This window comes from Lacerta agilis, chromosome 16, assembly GCF_009819535.1.
Source record: "Lacerta agilis isolate rLacAgi1 chromosome 16, rLacAgi1.pri, whole genome shotgun sequence".
NCBI classification, from domain to species: Eukaryota; Metazoa; Chordata; class Lepidosauria; order Squamata; family Lacertidae; genus Lacerta; species Lacerta agilis.
Genome location: NC_046327.1, coordinates 349,286 through 365,911, shown reverse-complemented (window position 1 = coordinate 365,911; position 16,626 = coordinate 349,286). Strand labels below are relative to the sequence as shown.

Here is a 16,626-nt window from a genome sequence, read left to right as displayed (position 1 = left end):
CAAGCCATATATCTTGTTAAAATTTCAATTTAGGAAATGAAATGATTCCTATTTATATAGTACTTGCATGCATGCTGAAGATTTGTCTCTTACCTGGCCATGAAAGGTGACGACTGATCATTGCAAAAGTGTTGTGCAACCAAGTGGAAAGGACCACACACTTGTCTTGCTCGACACTTTTGCTTCCCTCTCAATCGCAACCTGTTGCCTCATCCCGTTCTCACTGCAGTTAAACCAGATCTCCCTGATTTCCGGTAAGTCTAGGTACAGAAGGCACAATCCACAAGGCATTGCTGCTGGGCAATTTCAACTCGTTTCCTATGTGATTTGTATGGAAGGCTGCCCAGCATCAGTGCTTGGTGAAATGTACAAAGATGAGGCTTAATGGGATGGTGGTTTGCATTCAATGGGTATTCTGGTGTATTTCATTTTACATAATCAATTTAACTGAGAATTCTTACCAAATATTACTCAGGGCTTCATATATATATGATAAGAAAAAGAAGGGAGGGAACTAAAAAAAGAGGAGAGAAAAATCATTTTAAAAAAAACAACCACAAATTGCTTTGAAATCAAGGCATGTTACTTCAATCAAAAGACCCCAGGCAGTCACTTTGTAAGTGGCTTTAACTATTAAGTAAAATTGGTAACGTAAACTCAGTTCTACTGGCACATAAAATCACTAGCAGCAATGATCAAGGCATGCAAACTGAGAAGCATTTACAGTAAAATTATTATGAATAAGAAATTCATAAACCCTTTGAGTATTGCATTCATTTTTAATTATACATTAATTTGAATAGCTTGTCAGAGTAAGGGAAGGCTGGTTAGAGGCTTGTGTCAGAGAACCGTAGCACTCCCAAGTCCCTTCCAGAATAACCACAGCTTCAGTGCAAACTGCTTATTAGTGATGATGCCTTGAACCAATGGATGAGAATCTTGCAGAACTCTATTGAGAGCAGGCCAGCGCTCCTTGGGGCTCTCCAAGAGAAAGGCAGCTCACCAGCCACCTACTGGGAGCTGCTGGGCGCTCCGCAACCTGGCAACTGGGGCAGGGCCAGTCCAGCAGCAACAAGGGGAGGTTGGTGGAGCCTCAGCTACAACAGGATTCATGACTTGGAGGGACACAGGCCAGATCTAGAGACTGGGCTGGTTTGGCAATTGCGACTATGTTAAAAAAAAACAACCATATACTGCTCTATCGCCTGCAGCCTATTTTTATCTGCACAATGTCTTAAGTTTGGAATTCCTTAGAAATATGCCACTCTGCATTCAGTAACAGACAGACTTGGGAATGGGGAAATGGAGCGAATCAAGGCTTCAGCTCAACAAAACTACATACCGGTACCTAGCGGGAAAACTATGTGCGCAGCTGAAGGCTTCTCTGAGCACCACTGGAGCTCACAATGTGGAAGAGGAAAGCCATTTCCACTCTCAAAATGCAGCTTGCCTTCAGCAGAACAGTGGTTGCAAAACAAAATCCAAAGACACCTGTAATTCCACCCAGTTCTCTCCCAGGAACACCTGTAGAAGCTCCTTGAACTGTAGTCACAGCAATACCCTGGGGGAGATCGTCTACAGCACGGCCATCTCAACTGTGGCGCTCCATATTTTGTTGGGCGATGACTTCCCTAATGGTTGGGGGCTGATAGGACTTGGGGCCCAACATCTGGAGGGTCATGGGCCAGCCCCCCTGGTTTATAGGACGGGAGGGGGGCATATGTAATTGAACAGCAAAGGTCTTATAAAATTCAGGTCTCCTGGATACATTTCCTACTTACACATGTCCATATACTAGCATAGCAAGATTTCCCCACTATTCTCAAATAAAGTTATTTTCTTGTTAAGTATCTAATTTTAAGAACATATAGGTACTTTTCAATTCATGTTTCTTGGATCAAATAATCCCCCCCTAAACTAGTAGCAATATTAGTTTGCTGTAGGCAGTAAATAGCATAAATGCTAGTTTGCTGAGGCAGTGTTCTAAATGTATTCAGCATAAAATGTCCTCCTCAAATTCAAGTATTAAAATTGAGAAAAACATTTACAATGGATCCAGATCTTTGGTGCTTAAAATGTCTAATAGGGAAGGGCCATAACTCAGTGGCAGAGCATGTGCTTTGCATGCAGAAGTTGTCCGTTCCAATCCCTGACATATCCAGGCAGGCCTGGGAATGTTCCCTGCCCCAAACCCTGGAGAGCTGCCGCCAGTCAGGGCAGACCAGTGTCCTTCAACTTCAGGTCCCTGGATGTTGTTAAACTACAACTCCCGTCACCACTGACCAAAGGCAAAGCTGGCTGAGGGTGATGGGAGTTGTGGTCCAGCAACAGACCAAGGTCGAAGAACCCTGGGACAGACAATTCTGAGCTCGATGGACCCCTGGTCTGACTTCGTATAAGGCAACTTCCAATGTTCCTATGCCACACCTATTTAAGTACAAACCAGGGGTGGATCCTAACTTAGCCATACTTTGAGCAGACCTATTGAAATCAAGTCCTACAAACTTCCCTGGGCTGACTTTAAGAATAACTAGGTCTTGAGTCAACCCCATGCATGACAAAATTTAAAATACTCCCCTTCCCCCCCCCCCCCACAAAAGGTAATTTCTTCAGTAGGATTTGAGGAGCTTTCAGGAGTCTCTGAAGTAGGGCACATCTCCTTAGATTTTCTCCGAGTTCTTGGGACCTGTTCCACTGCAGAACTGTGCACGTGGTGTTCATTATAATTTTATATATACCCACCCCCTGCTTGGCAGGGGGTTGGACTGGATGGCCCTTGTGGTCTCTTCCAACTCTATGATTCTATGATTATCTCAGAGAGTGGTTAGGGGTGGGGGCATGGCACTCATCCTCTCGCCAGTGGTCTCTGAAATATTTGTACTAATCACATTAGCTTACAATGCTCAAAGGGTTAATGCAAGGCGTTACCATCAAAATAATTTCCTATCACTAGAACTAAGCACTGCATTTATGCTTCTATTCCAGTTTTCTTCCGTCACCAAACAACCTTGCAACAGTACTAACATTCTCCTTCCTCTTAACTCATTTTAACCATATAGATAAAAGAGACTGACCTGTAATGTAGGAATAAGGGCCCAATTTTCACGTAGGGGTACTACTCTCACCAATCAGTGTTACATATTCCGAAATTAGTGTTATATGTAAGTTTTAAAAAAAACCCTATAGGCATTCCTTATATAAAATTATTCCATTATTGAAACAAGGTTGTAGTTAAAAGTCAAACTTATCTATTTCCTTGCTGATTTGTCTTGAGAAAACTATGCAGTTATTTAATGTTTTACTGAAAATAATTTGAGAGAAGTGTTTCTGATGCTTACAAATACCTCGTTTTAAATTAAAGAAATTGTATGTAGATCTGTACATTCCTGAATGACGGTACCATTAGTACAAGTCCTGTTTAAATTATCACCACGCACGGTGAACCAAATGTGGTAACATTGCACATTGGTAACTTTTTAAAAGGTGTTCCATTTCTAAAGTAGTGTCGTAATTCCAAGTTGTAATACAAAAATAAGCACAAAGCAAATAATTTCGACAAGACAGTACAAACATTTGTAAGTTTAAAGTGACAGCACCAACTACTTTGCATTCCTGAAGAGCTTATGAAAACTGGGCCCTGCCTCTGAGTAGGAAGTTTCATGTAGAGTATCGTCTACATTGATCACTGCATTACTTCTTCAAGAGCCAAAAAGTCCTATTTTAAAAACTGATTATTCCTTAAACCAACTTTTAAAGAAAGGAGCCACACAAATCCTATGAGTCTATTCTTCTGCAATGCCATCAAGAGTTAGTAATGTCCAGTGCTTTTTTTCTTAAAAAAATGTTTAGGGGTACTCTCATTTCCCTATTCATATTGAAATACTGCCCCTCAATGAGGCCAAAGTTAGATTCACAAAATGTTGAGGGGTATGTGTACGCCTGCATCCCCCCCCCCCCCGAAAAAAGCACTGGTAATGTCAGTGCTAAGACATAAGATTAATATTTATGTTGTGAATGATGGTTAAATTGTGATTATTTTGTTTAAATTCATATCCAAGATTCAAAGCCCTCTATGGGGAGCATCTGGGCTTCTGCCAGAGATTCTGAGGTTTCCTCCCCAAGGCAAGTTGGGGGGCTTCTGGTGCAATATCTAGGGTCCAAAGGATCTCGGGTGGGAAGAGAGACTTGTGGGGAGCCCTATGGGTTAGGGGCACAGATGCACCTGGGCACATGCAGGGGAGTCTGGGAATCCCAGCCCGGATGCATTAAATATGCCACATTTTGCAAGGAATGCTGAAAGGATATACAGGTGAAACTCGAAAAATTTAGAGTATTGTGGAAAAGTCCATTATGTAAGCAACTGTTTTCATTAGCTACTGGTGTTTAATATACGAGATACACTCATGACATGCAAAGCGAGATGTCAAGCCTTTGCTTGTTATAATTGTGATGATTATGGCGCACAGCTGATGAAAACCCCAAAGTTGAAATTGTTAATTTGGGGTTCTCATCAGCTGTACGCCATAATCATCACAATTATAACAAATAAAGGCTTGACATACATATCTCGCTTTGCATGTCATGAGTCTATCTCATATATTAGTTTCACCTTTTAAGCTGAATTACTGAAAGAAATGAACCTTCCCACGATATTCTAATTTTTTGAGTTTCACCTGTAGGCACAAGGAGTCGAGTGTCAGAACGCTCCCTGGATGTGGCTTCGTGATACACGGAAAGGTCTGTGGGGACAATGCAGAGCAGAGAGCTCACCCGATTTGTGAGACCAACAGTTGTTCACAATAAACATAAAATCAGAAATGATCAACTGCCACTAAAATAAGTGATAAAAATACGCACACTTGGATTGATCAAAACTAGTATTCTATTTTTTTTAAAAAAATATTAGCTTATCAGAGCATTGTTGGATGAATCTGGGGCAATATGTGGCTGCAGAGATCCACCTTATTTACCTGGTTGCATTACAGACTAGAATGTCACCTTTTAATCAGAGAACTTGACATAAGATAAAATTATATATTGATCTTTTTGGCACCTTGAATACAGTGATCAACTAAGGTGGGAAGGCGAAAAGAGTTGACTTACAGAGGGTTTACAAGGCCTGTCTCTCTCAGAAAACTAAATTTGCATCTTTGTCATTTCACTGCATGAACAAAATTCAACAATAATGAAAAGGACAATGATTAGAAAACATACAAGTTTGCCATCTCAAAGGATTATCATCAGTAAATAAATCTAATATCCTTACTAGAGCCTTAAAAAACTATGCTGAAAAGTGTTTCTTTGTTTTTACATTTAATTTCACTGTATTTAAGTGTAAACATTTCATAATGCACAATGAGAGGGAGTAAGTATCACAGCTTAGATTTCTTTAAAAAATGGTGAGGGGTACAGACGTGATGGATTTTGAGCGGGGGGTGGGGTGGGACACACATTTAAATAACAGAGGGAACAGAATGATCATGGAATCATATCAGCATAAGTTAAACAATGTGGCAGGAATGACCTGGCGCAAGACCTCGCTTGGCCGCTCTGCCAGTGGGCCTCCAATTCTGCAACTTTAAGAAAATTCATAAAGCTTGGTTTAGAAGTATAAATGTTTAAATCAAAAAATTAGTAAATCTTTAGAAATTCTTGAAACATGAAAAATCTAGGATCAAACTTGTGTGCTATAAATATACCAACAATTCCTCCTTGCTGTTGAGCATTTGGTGACTCTAACCTTAAATATGGTCTTTCAGACAAATGACAAACAAGGCTCCTAAGATTTGACATGGGCCTTGTGCTATAGAGTCTGTGAATTTTCTTTGTGCTTTCCTTCATTTTTGGTTTGTTTTGATCAAACTAAGGAAATTCAGGTATATTTTCAACCAATGACATGTTTAATCCATTATACTTTTAACAGGTCATTAGACAAAAGCAAAACAAAAATACCCCCACATATAGTATGATATAACCAGTAAACGAAACAGCAGGCTGACCCCCACATGTGCACAAATTGTAACTATATGCTGCTTTAAAAAGTTTTGCTTACTTTACTTTTTAAAAATTAAAAGTAGATAAGGGTTTAGAAATATATATAAATTCTTGTTTGGAAATTGGCTAACCTATTTGTTGACCTTTGACATTGTTAAAGCTAGTTTTGTTTTTCATACACTCCCCTCCCCACCAAGAAAATCTGATTAGTAATAAAGTGAAATTCAGCTATAAAGAAGAAATATGCCATCACTCTAAGTGGGATAGTGTATCTAATAAATAAATAAAGAAAATCTTGATTTTTGAAAACTATGTAACCTGCCCTTCTACTGTTCGGGGACTTGGGGGAGGAGGGAAGAAAGAAAGAAAGAAAGAAAGAAAGAAAGAAAGAAAGAAAGAAAGAAAGAAGACAGGCACACTTTGCTGAATCAATGCAAGAGTTATTAACAAGAAAATCTTAGCTTCAGTTCTGTTTAAGGCACCATGTAATAGCCGAGGTACAATGATCCCTGATGTACATTCTTAAATGGCAATGGTCCGTCTAGCCACCTATTCAAATTCTACGCAATTGGGAAATAAGTACAAGTGACATGTGCCAGTTTCACTGCCTTTTAAACATTTTTGTATAAAATGAAATCCACTTAAGAACCAGGAATTATTTTGAGCAAAGTTACAATGCAGGTTGCTACATTCCTTGCATCCTATAAACTATCTTTAACAAGAGCAGCAGATTGAACTATCACGGGGAAAAGGACATGGAATAAAAAAAGTCATCTGAAAGGAATGGTTTCCTGCATGTCCAGTTCAGCATAAGTAGTACGTACACTTAAAAAATAATAATCAAGATGCTTTTCTTTTCTTTTTCTAGCTTCAGTCTCTAGCATCGACAGTCCCACTGAAGAGCAGAAAGCATCTGGGTGGTGTTCCCCTGTGTTTACGAGGTGCACAGGCTCCGAATCTGGTGCAAGCTCCACTGAAACCAGTGGAGGTTACCCAGAGTCGGCTGCTTGGGCAGACCACACCTGAAATCAGTAGTCTTAAAAGAGAGGAGTTGGTACGCAAATAAGTGATTCTTTTTTCAAAAGGAAGCTTGCATTGTCTGTAATGGTGTCATGTGCACATGAATTAAGCACACATTACCACATGTGATCAGAGCTCTCATTTATCCTGCAACCGTGAGAATCGCTCTTCCTCTGAGAAAGACGACAGTCTATGTTCTCTAGCATCATAATAAAATTTTCCAATATAACCCCTGAACACTCTGAAATGTATCAAAATAGCATCTTCCAGTTCTGTCCAATGAAAGCTGCCTTTCTATAACAAGTTTAATGCAGCTGCTGTCAAATGAGCAGGCCTCCAGTGTAAATCAAAGAGGAAAATTCTTGATATTTCAGAGTGCAATTAATTAAAACCCTATTTATACGAAATCACCATGACTAACAATTAACATTAAAATATTTTGTAAAAACTATGAAAAATTAAATTACTTTTAATTATAAAGAGGACAAAAACATTAACATTAAGCTTCTCAAAAACGCTTCTTGACTCTTGAAACTAAGAAAACTCTTTATATTAAGCGGCCAGTGTAAAATGATTGTATTTACCAATTTTTTTTTCTTTTCCAAAAGAGACCTGGAGAAATACATACACTCATTTCATTTCACAACTCCAGTAAAAGTAATGTTCAAGCACAGATAAAATTTGACAACAGTCGACCTTCAGACTTCTTCTTTTTTTGCATCCCTCCCCTCCCCCATGATAAGCCCAACATCAACAGGGCTAATATAATCTGGAAAAAAAAGAGCTTTAATATCTGTTAGACTGCAGTATATGTGTTTCCAGTGGCACTGCATTGTCTGATAGTTTGCGTGGCTGTGACAATGTGCTCATTGTGAAGAGGGCTCAGCAAGCTCTGCTGCACGCCGCTCTCCAGGACGGGTTGCAGGCAGCCCACCTGGAAGGCCTGGCTCATCTCAGTCTTCTCTCTCTTGGCTTGCGGCTCTCCGGAGTCATCCAGCTCTTCATCCATTTCACTTTCAACTTCACTACCTTCATCTGCACAAATAAAACCACCATGAATCCTGCAATCTGAAAGAGCCACATTATTGGGAGATGGAATTGTTTAGCAACCCGACCATTTCCCTATGTATCAACTGTTCCCAGTTTGGGACTACATCAAAGAATAACTAGGCGAACTTGAGGGTGCATCTATGTACCCAGTCAGTCAAATAATTCACCATTCTTGCAGGTGTAGGTTCAATTATTCCCGCATTGCAGGGTGTTGGACTAGGTGACTCTTCAGGCCCTTCCCAACTCTACAATTCTATGATTCTACTTTCAGTCATCCTAACTCTCATACTGCAGATTTTGTCTGTGTTTCATGGAATGCAGATTTTCTATAATCTACATGCCGGTTTCAGAACTATATGTTTACTTATGAATTTAAACTCCATTAAGCATATCTCACTTGGAAAAGTTAATATTGCTTGGAAATTATCTCAGTGTATACCGATCTCTCATTCTCATAACCTCTGACCAGGGTTTGAACTGGTGTGCAGGTTCAGCATTGTGTCATACTGGTTTCATTAAGCCGGACTTATATTTGTCAATAAATTGAGATGGCCCTTCTGGCAGGATTCTGGAACAGTTTTGAATATTACACAGTACACATATGTTTCACAACTTCCCATGTACTAGATCCAGTGGTGCTTTGTATGAGCAGAAGATACTGTCGGTACTCACCTGAAAGGTGTTTCTAAGGGGACACTAGAACACTTCTGCTTTTCAAACAAGGGAAGAATAACAATATCCCACTTGGTGGGGTCCTAGTCTCCACTGGAGAACTGCATTTCTGATCATGCAAGAAGTCCCACCCCCCTACGCACCGCAATCCTGATGATTTTCAGAGGGATCTCTGATCCTCCAAATGGATTTTTGGAGAGAAAAGAGAGCTGTAGCAGGGAGGTGAGATTAAGAAAGCACCACTGCACAAGCCAAATTCTACTTGCAATTCTCTGGATGTAACCCAAGATCTAGAACAAACTTCCTACTGACCTTTGTCCATATTTCCAGGAGACACAGCATTTAAATCACCAAACTGCAGAGGAGGAAAGCATAACAAATAGATAGATAAATATTATTGTTAAAATTCCTATACTGCCCTTCATCTGAGCATTACAGGGCAGTTTACAAAAGAAAAACACAACAATACATAACGCAGTAACAAAAAAACCCAATACCCCACAGGCACATTTAAAAGGCCATAGATTGTTTAAGAGGATAAGAGGAATGTTTCTGCCATGCGCCAAACGATATCTACCGAAGGCATCAGGTGAGCAACCCTAGGCAGAACATTCCACAAATGAGGAGCCACTGCGGAAAAGACCCCATCCTCTGAACTTCTTGTGGAGAGGGCACATGAAGAAGGGCCTCAGTTGACACACACACACTGTATTATCTGAACATTTTTTCTTGCAGTCAAATCCTTTGACCCATCTAGTCGTCCCCCTGGCTCCACAGGAACAACCCAAGCAGCGATTGACCGAGAGCACCAAAGGATTCACCCTATGTTCAGATTTTTGGGCTTCATCCCTCAGTCCTCTGGTTCTCCAAGGTTCTAAGATGTCAGCGATGGTAAGGAAATGTTTATACTAGCACAAACCACAAGTCTTTTAATCTGACTCTGACTTTTAAAAAGTATTTGAGACCAAGAGGGAGGAAAGAATGAGAAAATGGATGACAGCATTCAAAAGTAAGCATTTGACAACAGATGTCAGCACACAGAAAAGGCAACCACAATGGTTGGTGAATGGAGGCAAGGCACGCTCTTTGCCTACTTGGCTCCTTTCCTTACAAGACAGTCTTGTGGATTTCAGCCCAAGAAATAGAAATAATTATTGTGTGGTATAAAAGACAAGCAAGAAGTTCCTTGGATAAGCTTTGATATGTTTAGAAAAGCCACAGTAACCAAATAGGATGCATTCTATTTAAAGGCTTATTATTACTTTCAATTCAAAAGACAGGCAGCACATTTTCTCAAGTTCTCGTCATGCACAATTTCAATAAAAAATCTCTGAGGATGATTAGGAGTTAACTAATAATAAGGTTACTATTAGGATAATAGGAAAGACCAATTTTGACAGGAAAACAAGAACTTTCTTTACTCTAGGAAGAAGCAAAGGAAGGATGTGAATGATCTAACTTCATTCACTGACCAGGGTGACAGCACAAATATTATTATTATTTATTGAATTTATATACCACCCTATATCCAGAGGTCTCAAATATGAATTTTGAATATTGGAAAATATAGGAAAATTATAGACTCAAAGAGCAAATTTTGAGGTTTGGTACTTAGGGATCAACTCAGCACGAACAGATACATTCTGACAAACTAGAATGAGCAATTCAGCATGGTTTCAGGAGCGGAAGTGTCAGATAAGATACTACAACTGAAAACTGGATTTTACATCTGTCACATCCGAATCTTACATAAAGACATTTCAGTGCAACAATTATCCCATTTATTCCCCACAAAACACATTTATTTCTTAACTGAATACACCTTAGAGAAAAAAAAATTCTGCAGTGGTACCTCGGGCTACGTACTCAATTCTTTCCGGGTCGCTGTACATAACCTGAAAAACGCGCTTTGCGCATGCGCGGATTGGAGCGCAATGGGAAACATTTCCAGGTTACGGGAGTTCGTTACCCGAAAAGTACGCAACCCGAAGCGTATGTAACCTGAGGTATGACTGTAATTAAATTTTATCAGCTGGAAAAGTGTTCTGGTTGTGGACTTACTTCTCCCATAACCGCAATAGGTGTCTCTCCTGTGGCTTGAGCAACACGATGTTCAACTAAGTAAAACATGTATTCGTCATACAATAGACGGATCAGATGAAAAGAACCAAAGCTAGCAGCACTGCGCAAGGTTAAATCTCGAATAACCATTGAGCTGTATAAAAATAAAAATGGGAAATATGATCATTCCATAATTACATAACTATTTCAGAAACCCTCAAATTAATGTGCAAATATGCTTATTTACATTGCATTTAGAAAGTTCTATTAATGTGTAAATGGCCCAGTTGGGACGTAACATTAAACTATGGTTTAGAGCAACATGAATGAACATGAAGTGAGCTTTTGGTTTGTATGTTCACCCCTCCTCCTCTGGAGAAGCCATAGGGAGAGCTGAAGTTTTTGCTTCCTGATTTAAGCTAACCAAAGTTGCTTGTTACACCCAAACTGGGAACTCTGGTTAACTTAAACTACAATAAACCATTATTTGATCCCAGTGTGTTTTAATAAACCATAGTATAAGCTAAAAACAGTTTGTCCTTTTCGAGCATTATAATAAACTGCAGTTAGGAAGCAGATGGTTCAAGTTTCCTCCTTTTATGGAAGAGAAAAGGGCAAGGCGTGAACATTAGGCTTATTCACATAATGATAAACTACAATTTACTGTACTGTTATATCCATTTTCTTGGTAAAATTCAATTTTTGTTGTTATGACCATCATGGTCATTTCAAGCACCACCAGAAAGAATTGTACATCCTATACATACTATATAGAATGTGCAGAAATACTCCGTTGAAAAACAGAGTTAACCAATGTATACAGATATACCTTAAAATACAGACCAACACGAATCAGTTTCTGTATTACATGGCAATCAAACTTTACAGTCCACCATAATATCGTTGATGAACATTCTTCTGTTTCTGGGGTGCAACTGCAAATCTTGCAACGTTGTCGGTCACAAACTTCTCCGTGCCAGACAATAACTACATGATTTTCACTCAGTCGTCCACATCAGGCACCTCACACATTAATTCCAGAATATACTTAGCTCTCCGTTCAGGCTACAGAGGGCAATTTAGTACATAATGATAAAGGTCTTCTACTGCTTGCGTACAAAGTCAGAATTTTCCTGCAGCCTCCCTCCATTTTGTGGGTCAATAGCACTTATCGTAGGCATGTGGGTGAAATGATGCAGCAAATATATAGCCATGGCGTTGGTTACTCAGTGTTGTGCTTAGAAGCACCATGTATTACAACTCTGCATGGAGTCCCATGCCTAATATATACAGCCTTTTTTTACAGAAGCAACCTACAGCCTGCATAGTCAACAGAAAGGCCCAGCCTGGAAAAATCACCCCACAGGAAAGTCACCCTACAGTGGCTGCCACAGATGGCAGAACTAGATTGACAATACCTATTCATTAACCACAAGGATCACATTACCTATATCAAAAATTGAATTCTGATCTTAAGTATGAGGTTAATAATTATCTCAGCAATGATTGACTCATTTTTGGGGACCTACAAAGACATCAGATAGCTCCAAGGAAGGAAGGTATAAAAGTTAAGAATACTTCAAAGTTATAATTCCCAAACACAACTAAGCCTAAGTGTATGTAACTGCACTTGCTCATGTTTCTCTCTTTTTACTCTCCTCCACCTCTGAAAAAACATTTAGGTGGTAAGCTCCCTCAAACATTATTTTTAGGTGGCGGCGGCATATATGGTAAATAGCACACCATTTCTTGTGTTGTTAGTAAGACAAGAGAATGCATGCCTGTGACAGACAGAGCACCAATTATTCAGAGTCTCCTAAGGCACTGACCTGTAGAAAGACCACTTTAAGAGAAATTGCCGCGCTGCTTTAGGAAAACTCGGCCTTCCTTCATACGGTTTCAGTGCTTGCATCATGACGTTGTCAAGCCAGGCCGCCCACTGCTCCAGAGTGCTCTGCTGCTGAAGAGTCATCTTGAAATCTGTTTCCAACCTCTGCACCATGTTGTCATCACACTGGCACACCCAGGAAGCCTGCTCCTGTCCCAGTGCAAAAAAAGGCACAAGAAGAATCCAGTTATGGGAACTTAGAGATGGCAGAAAAGAAAAGCAGCCCATGAGCACATCAAGGGACAGCAGGTTTGGGTTGGTTTTTTAATCTGCAGGGTTGGCAGCAGGCTCAGAGCTGCTGATCTGTCGGGGCTGTTCCATCTCTCAGGGAACGTTCTCAGCTTGTGCTGCACCAGAACAAAGGAAGAGAGCGCTGCTGCTGTGACTGCTGCACCACACTTGCTCTCCATTTCCAGCTCTGGCTGTGTCTGCAAACAGCAAACCACATAACCTCACAAGCAGGGGAGGAGGCAGAGGTGATGTAATAGCAACAGCATCACTGGTGTGAAGCTAGAGGGAAGAGGATGGGGGCCAAGGGCGGCTGTGCAGTTGACAAGGCCAGGTTGGCGGCCGCGGCCGCGGCAGCCAGGGGAGGAAGTGAGGCCGAGGCCAAGGAGCTGCTCATTTGCACCTCAACCCTCGTAATGCTGATGATGCTTCAAGTTGGGTGTGAGAAAATGAGGAGGAAGGGATGGCATCCAAGGAAGGACACCCAACATTGAGCTTGCAAGTGAAGTAAGGGCTGCATTTTAAGAAGTGACATTTTGCACCCCTTTTTAGCCAAGGCCTGCTTTTTTCTTCCAAATCTTACTATAGGGTAGCATTTTTGAAGTCAAGAAACAGGTACAAAAAATATAAAGCTACATGATTTCCAGCTTCTTCCTGGACATAACAGACAGCACAGTCCTATAACTGTATTTTTGCCTCCTAAAACTACCAACAAGGAAGAAAAGTGACACTAGACAAAAGCAATGTCATACTTTAGATCTCCCTTGGTTGCAGGGCTTGTGCTCTTCCTTTCTGAATGGACTTTCTAACTGATTTTTATGTTAATGTTCAGGAAGGTTTAGTTGTCCACAGTCAATAGGCCTAAACCTGAGACTGAACTTGTCTTTGTTTGCTCTCAAGTGAGAACTGTAAGAAATAAATTGGCTTTTGGTGGATCAATTTGTGGAAAGTTTGCCAAATCTTATGAGTAATTTGTACTGCAATTCCAATGTCGTTCTAGTTTGTCATTCTCACCAGTGCAAAAGGCTGCACATCTTAGTTAACATTTGATATAGCAAGTATGTATTTTTAATCTTTGTTGGAAGCCACCCAGAGTGGCTGGGGAAACCCAGTGAGATGGGTGGGGTACAAATAAATTATTATTATTATTATTATTCTCCATCATGGAGAGCACGTGTTGCGGAAGGAAGAAGAAGAAGAAGAAGAGTTTGGATTTGATACCCCGCTTTATCACTACCCAAAGGAGTCTCCAAGCGGCTCACATTCTCCTTTCCCTTCCTCCCCCACAACAAACACTCTGTGAGGTGAGTGGGGCTGAGAGACTTCAGAGAAGTGTGACTAGCTCAAGGTCACCCAGCAGCTGCATGTGGAGGAGTGGAGACACGAACCCGGTTCCCCAGATTACGAGTCTACCACTCTTCACCACTACACCACACTGGCTTAACAAGACAACTCCCTTGTTGCTGGGCAGGTCAGTTTGGATGGCCACGCTTGTGATTGGGCTCCTCTTGTTGTTGGGGAGATGTTGATGTTGCGAGTTGATGATTGACAGCCATAGCCCTTTAAATTCCCTGCACGCAGCATGGAGCTTTCTCTTTCGCTGCGTGCATCGGATCTCCCGCCCGCCCTCCCTGTTTTCAGGGCGTTTTTGCGTTTGACCTTGCTATGCCTGTCATGGGGTTGCCTGCTTTGGGGCAGGGGCCTGGTAGGAATTTTGTCCATTTGGCTGATGCCATTTGGTTTTTGCCTACTGCGTAGCAAATCATCACAACTTGTAAGGTTGCGGTTAGGCATTGGTTAAAATTGGTTGGTGGAGGGGTTAAGAAATCGGCTGTGCCTGCCCCTCAAAATGCTGCTGCTGCAAGGGTATTCCGTTAAAGGAATCCAGGGGCTCAACATGCTTTGGTCCGTACCCCCGGCAAGGGGCTAGGGCCACGTAAGAGCCCCCGGGAGCATTTGGGGAGAGGTGAGGGCCTGGCACCCAGCTCTATCCTCTCCCAGGAAGTGTTTACCCTTACTGACTTTGCTAGATGGCTAGTGGATGTCAGTTCTGTCCCAGGGTGGGGGACAGATAGTTGGAACCAATGCCTAAGCAACCACTCACATTGCTTGTATTTAAATAAAGTTGTGGCCAAAATAATGCCAAAAACCTTAAACTTAAATTACTGTGTGAAGTGTCAATTTATTTGGGGGGGGGGGTGTCTCGACATACAACAAGTGCTTCAGAAGAACCACAGGCAAAAGGGATAGATTTGGGGGTGATACAGCTGGAGAGAGAAGGGATGGAAATTAATGGACATTTAATTTTTGTTCTTGATTCTCATCTCATGTGTATGGGTTAGTTTAAGTAACTTATTTTATTATTATTTCAAACGCTCTACATTTTCTTATGATGTTGGCTTAGAGGATCCTTGTCTATAGACCACAGATGCACGGATACTGATACTGAGAGATACCCCAGTACTTTGTCAACGATCCATATGTTTTCTAAAAGTACGAGGTTGCAACACCAAAATGTTTCACAATTATTTCCTTGCAAGGAGGCTGAGCTATAAGCTGACATGTTTCAGTTATGTATACCTTTTATATAGAAACGGAACATTTTTGTAGCCATTTTTGTAGATGAAACTGGCACTGCCAACTCAGCACAAGAGGAGGGAAAACAAGAGCAGCCACCTATGTTTCCTGCAAACTTTCTGCCTACCTGGACATTGGCAAAATCTACACGGTTGAGGTCATTGAGCATCTGGTTGATTTGAGACGTGTTCTGCAGTACAGCCCGCGCTGCCTGAGCCAGATGATTCAGAGATGTGTATCTTCGCAGAGTCTGAGCAAAGGCACTTACAGCGGCAACCTAAGGAGAAGGAAGACTAGAGCCTCACGCGCACAAACGCACAGGGATGAGACAGACCAGGACATTTTCACTCAGGTCTTGTCTTCACTGAGATAGATCATGTTCACTCCTGTCTATCAACCTTTTCTTAGAAAGTATGCTGATGAGAATGTGGCAGGTCCTGCTTGCGCAGGAATAATACAGCCACACATCGCAAAAGGCTTTTCCTGCACTGCTCAGGGGATAAGGCAGGGAAGCGGGTAAGGGCAAGGCAAGAGTTCTGCATAGGAGATGGAAACTGGAGAGACCTGGGAGAGATATTTCTACAAGAATTCATATAATCATCTCTCATTCTCTGACAAGTACATAGGACCCTCTCTTGGACCTTCTGAAAGATGCTTTGTCAGCATACAATGAAGAAGTACACAAGCAAATAAAGTGCTCAACACCGTGTCATATAAAGCGCCTAGTTTTTGACATCTGTAGAAAACTATGTATGTTGTCAGTAATACTGAAGCTGCCTTGAGTCCCTGTCAGGGAAAAAGGCAGGGTATAAATCAATATATACAGGTGCCCCCATGGGGGTTATGTTCTGGGCACACGTGCGTATAAGTGAAATACGTAAAGTAGGGAGCACCCTCCAAACACCCTCTCTGCCGCTCTCTCTTCAATCCATACCAAAAATACTGTATCCAGAAACATCCACAACGAGAGTTGAAGCTCTGGGGCCAGCAGGAGGCTGAAGGACAAGAGGGAAAGCAGGGGTGGCAGCTGCTGGGCTCCCCTGCACATCAGCTGTTAGGCAGGGAGGCTGAGCAGCCTCTGGTCCCTTCCTCCACCCTTACTGATGTCCTCTTCAGGGTCTAGGAAGGCTCTCCTT

General features: G+C 41.4%; 1 protein-coding gene across 4 annotated transcripts in view; it reads right to left on the bottom strand.

Moving 5' to 3' along the window:
• Positions 1-7,779: 7,779 nt before the first annotated feature.
• The window catches only part of RFX3 (regulatory factor X3), a 123,001-nt gene continuing 114,154 nt past the window's right edge, over positions 7,780-16,626 (bottom strand). For 3 of the 4 annotated variants that reach the window (XM_033172776.1, XM_033172778.1, XM_033172779.1), the window contains 5 exons: positions 15,618-15,767; positions 12,627-12,835; positions 10,798-10,951; positions 9,049-9,091; positions 7,780-8,082 (listed from right to left, as the gene is read on the bottom strand). In XM_033172776.1, coding sequence (XP_033028667.1) covers positions 7,811-8,082; positions 9,049-9,091; positions 10,798-10,951; positions 12,627-12,835; positions 15,618-15,767 — 828 coding nt within the window. In that variant the 3' untranslated portion in view covers positions 7,780-7,810. The remainder of the gene's footprint in view (positions 8,083-9,048; positions 9,092-10,797; positions 10,952-12,626; positions 12,836-15,617; positions 15,768-16,626) is intronic. The other variant, XM_033172777.1, reaches the window with a different exon arrangement.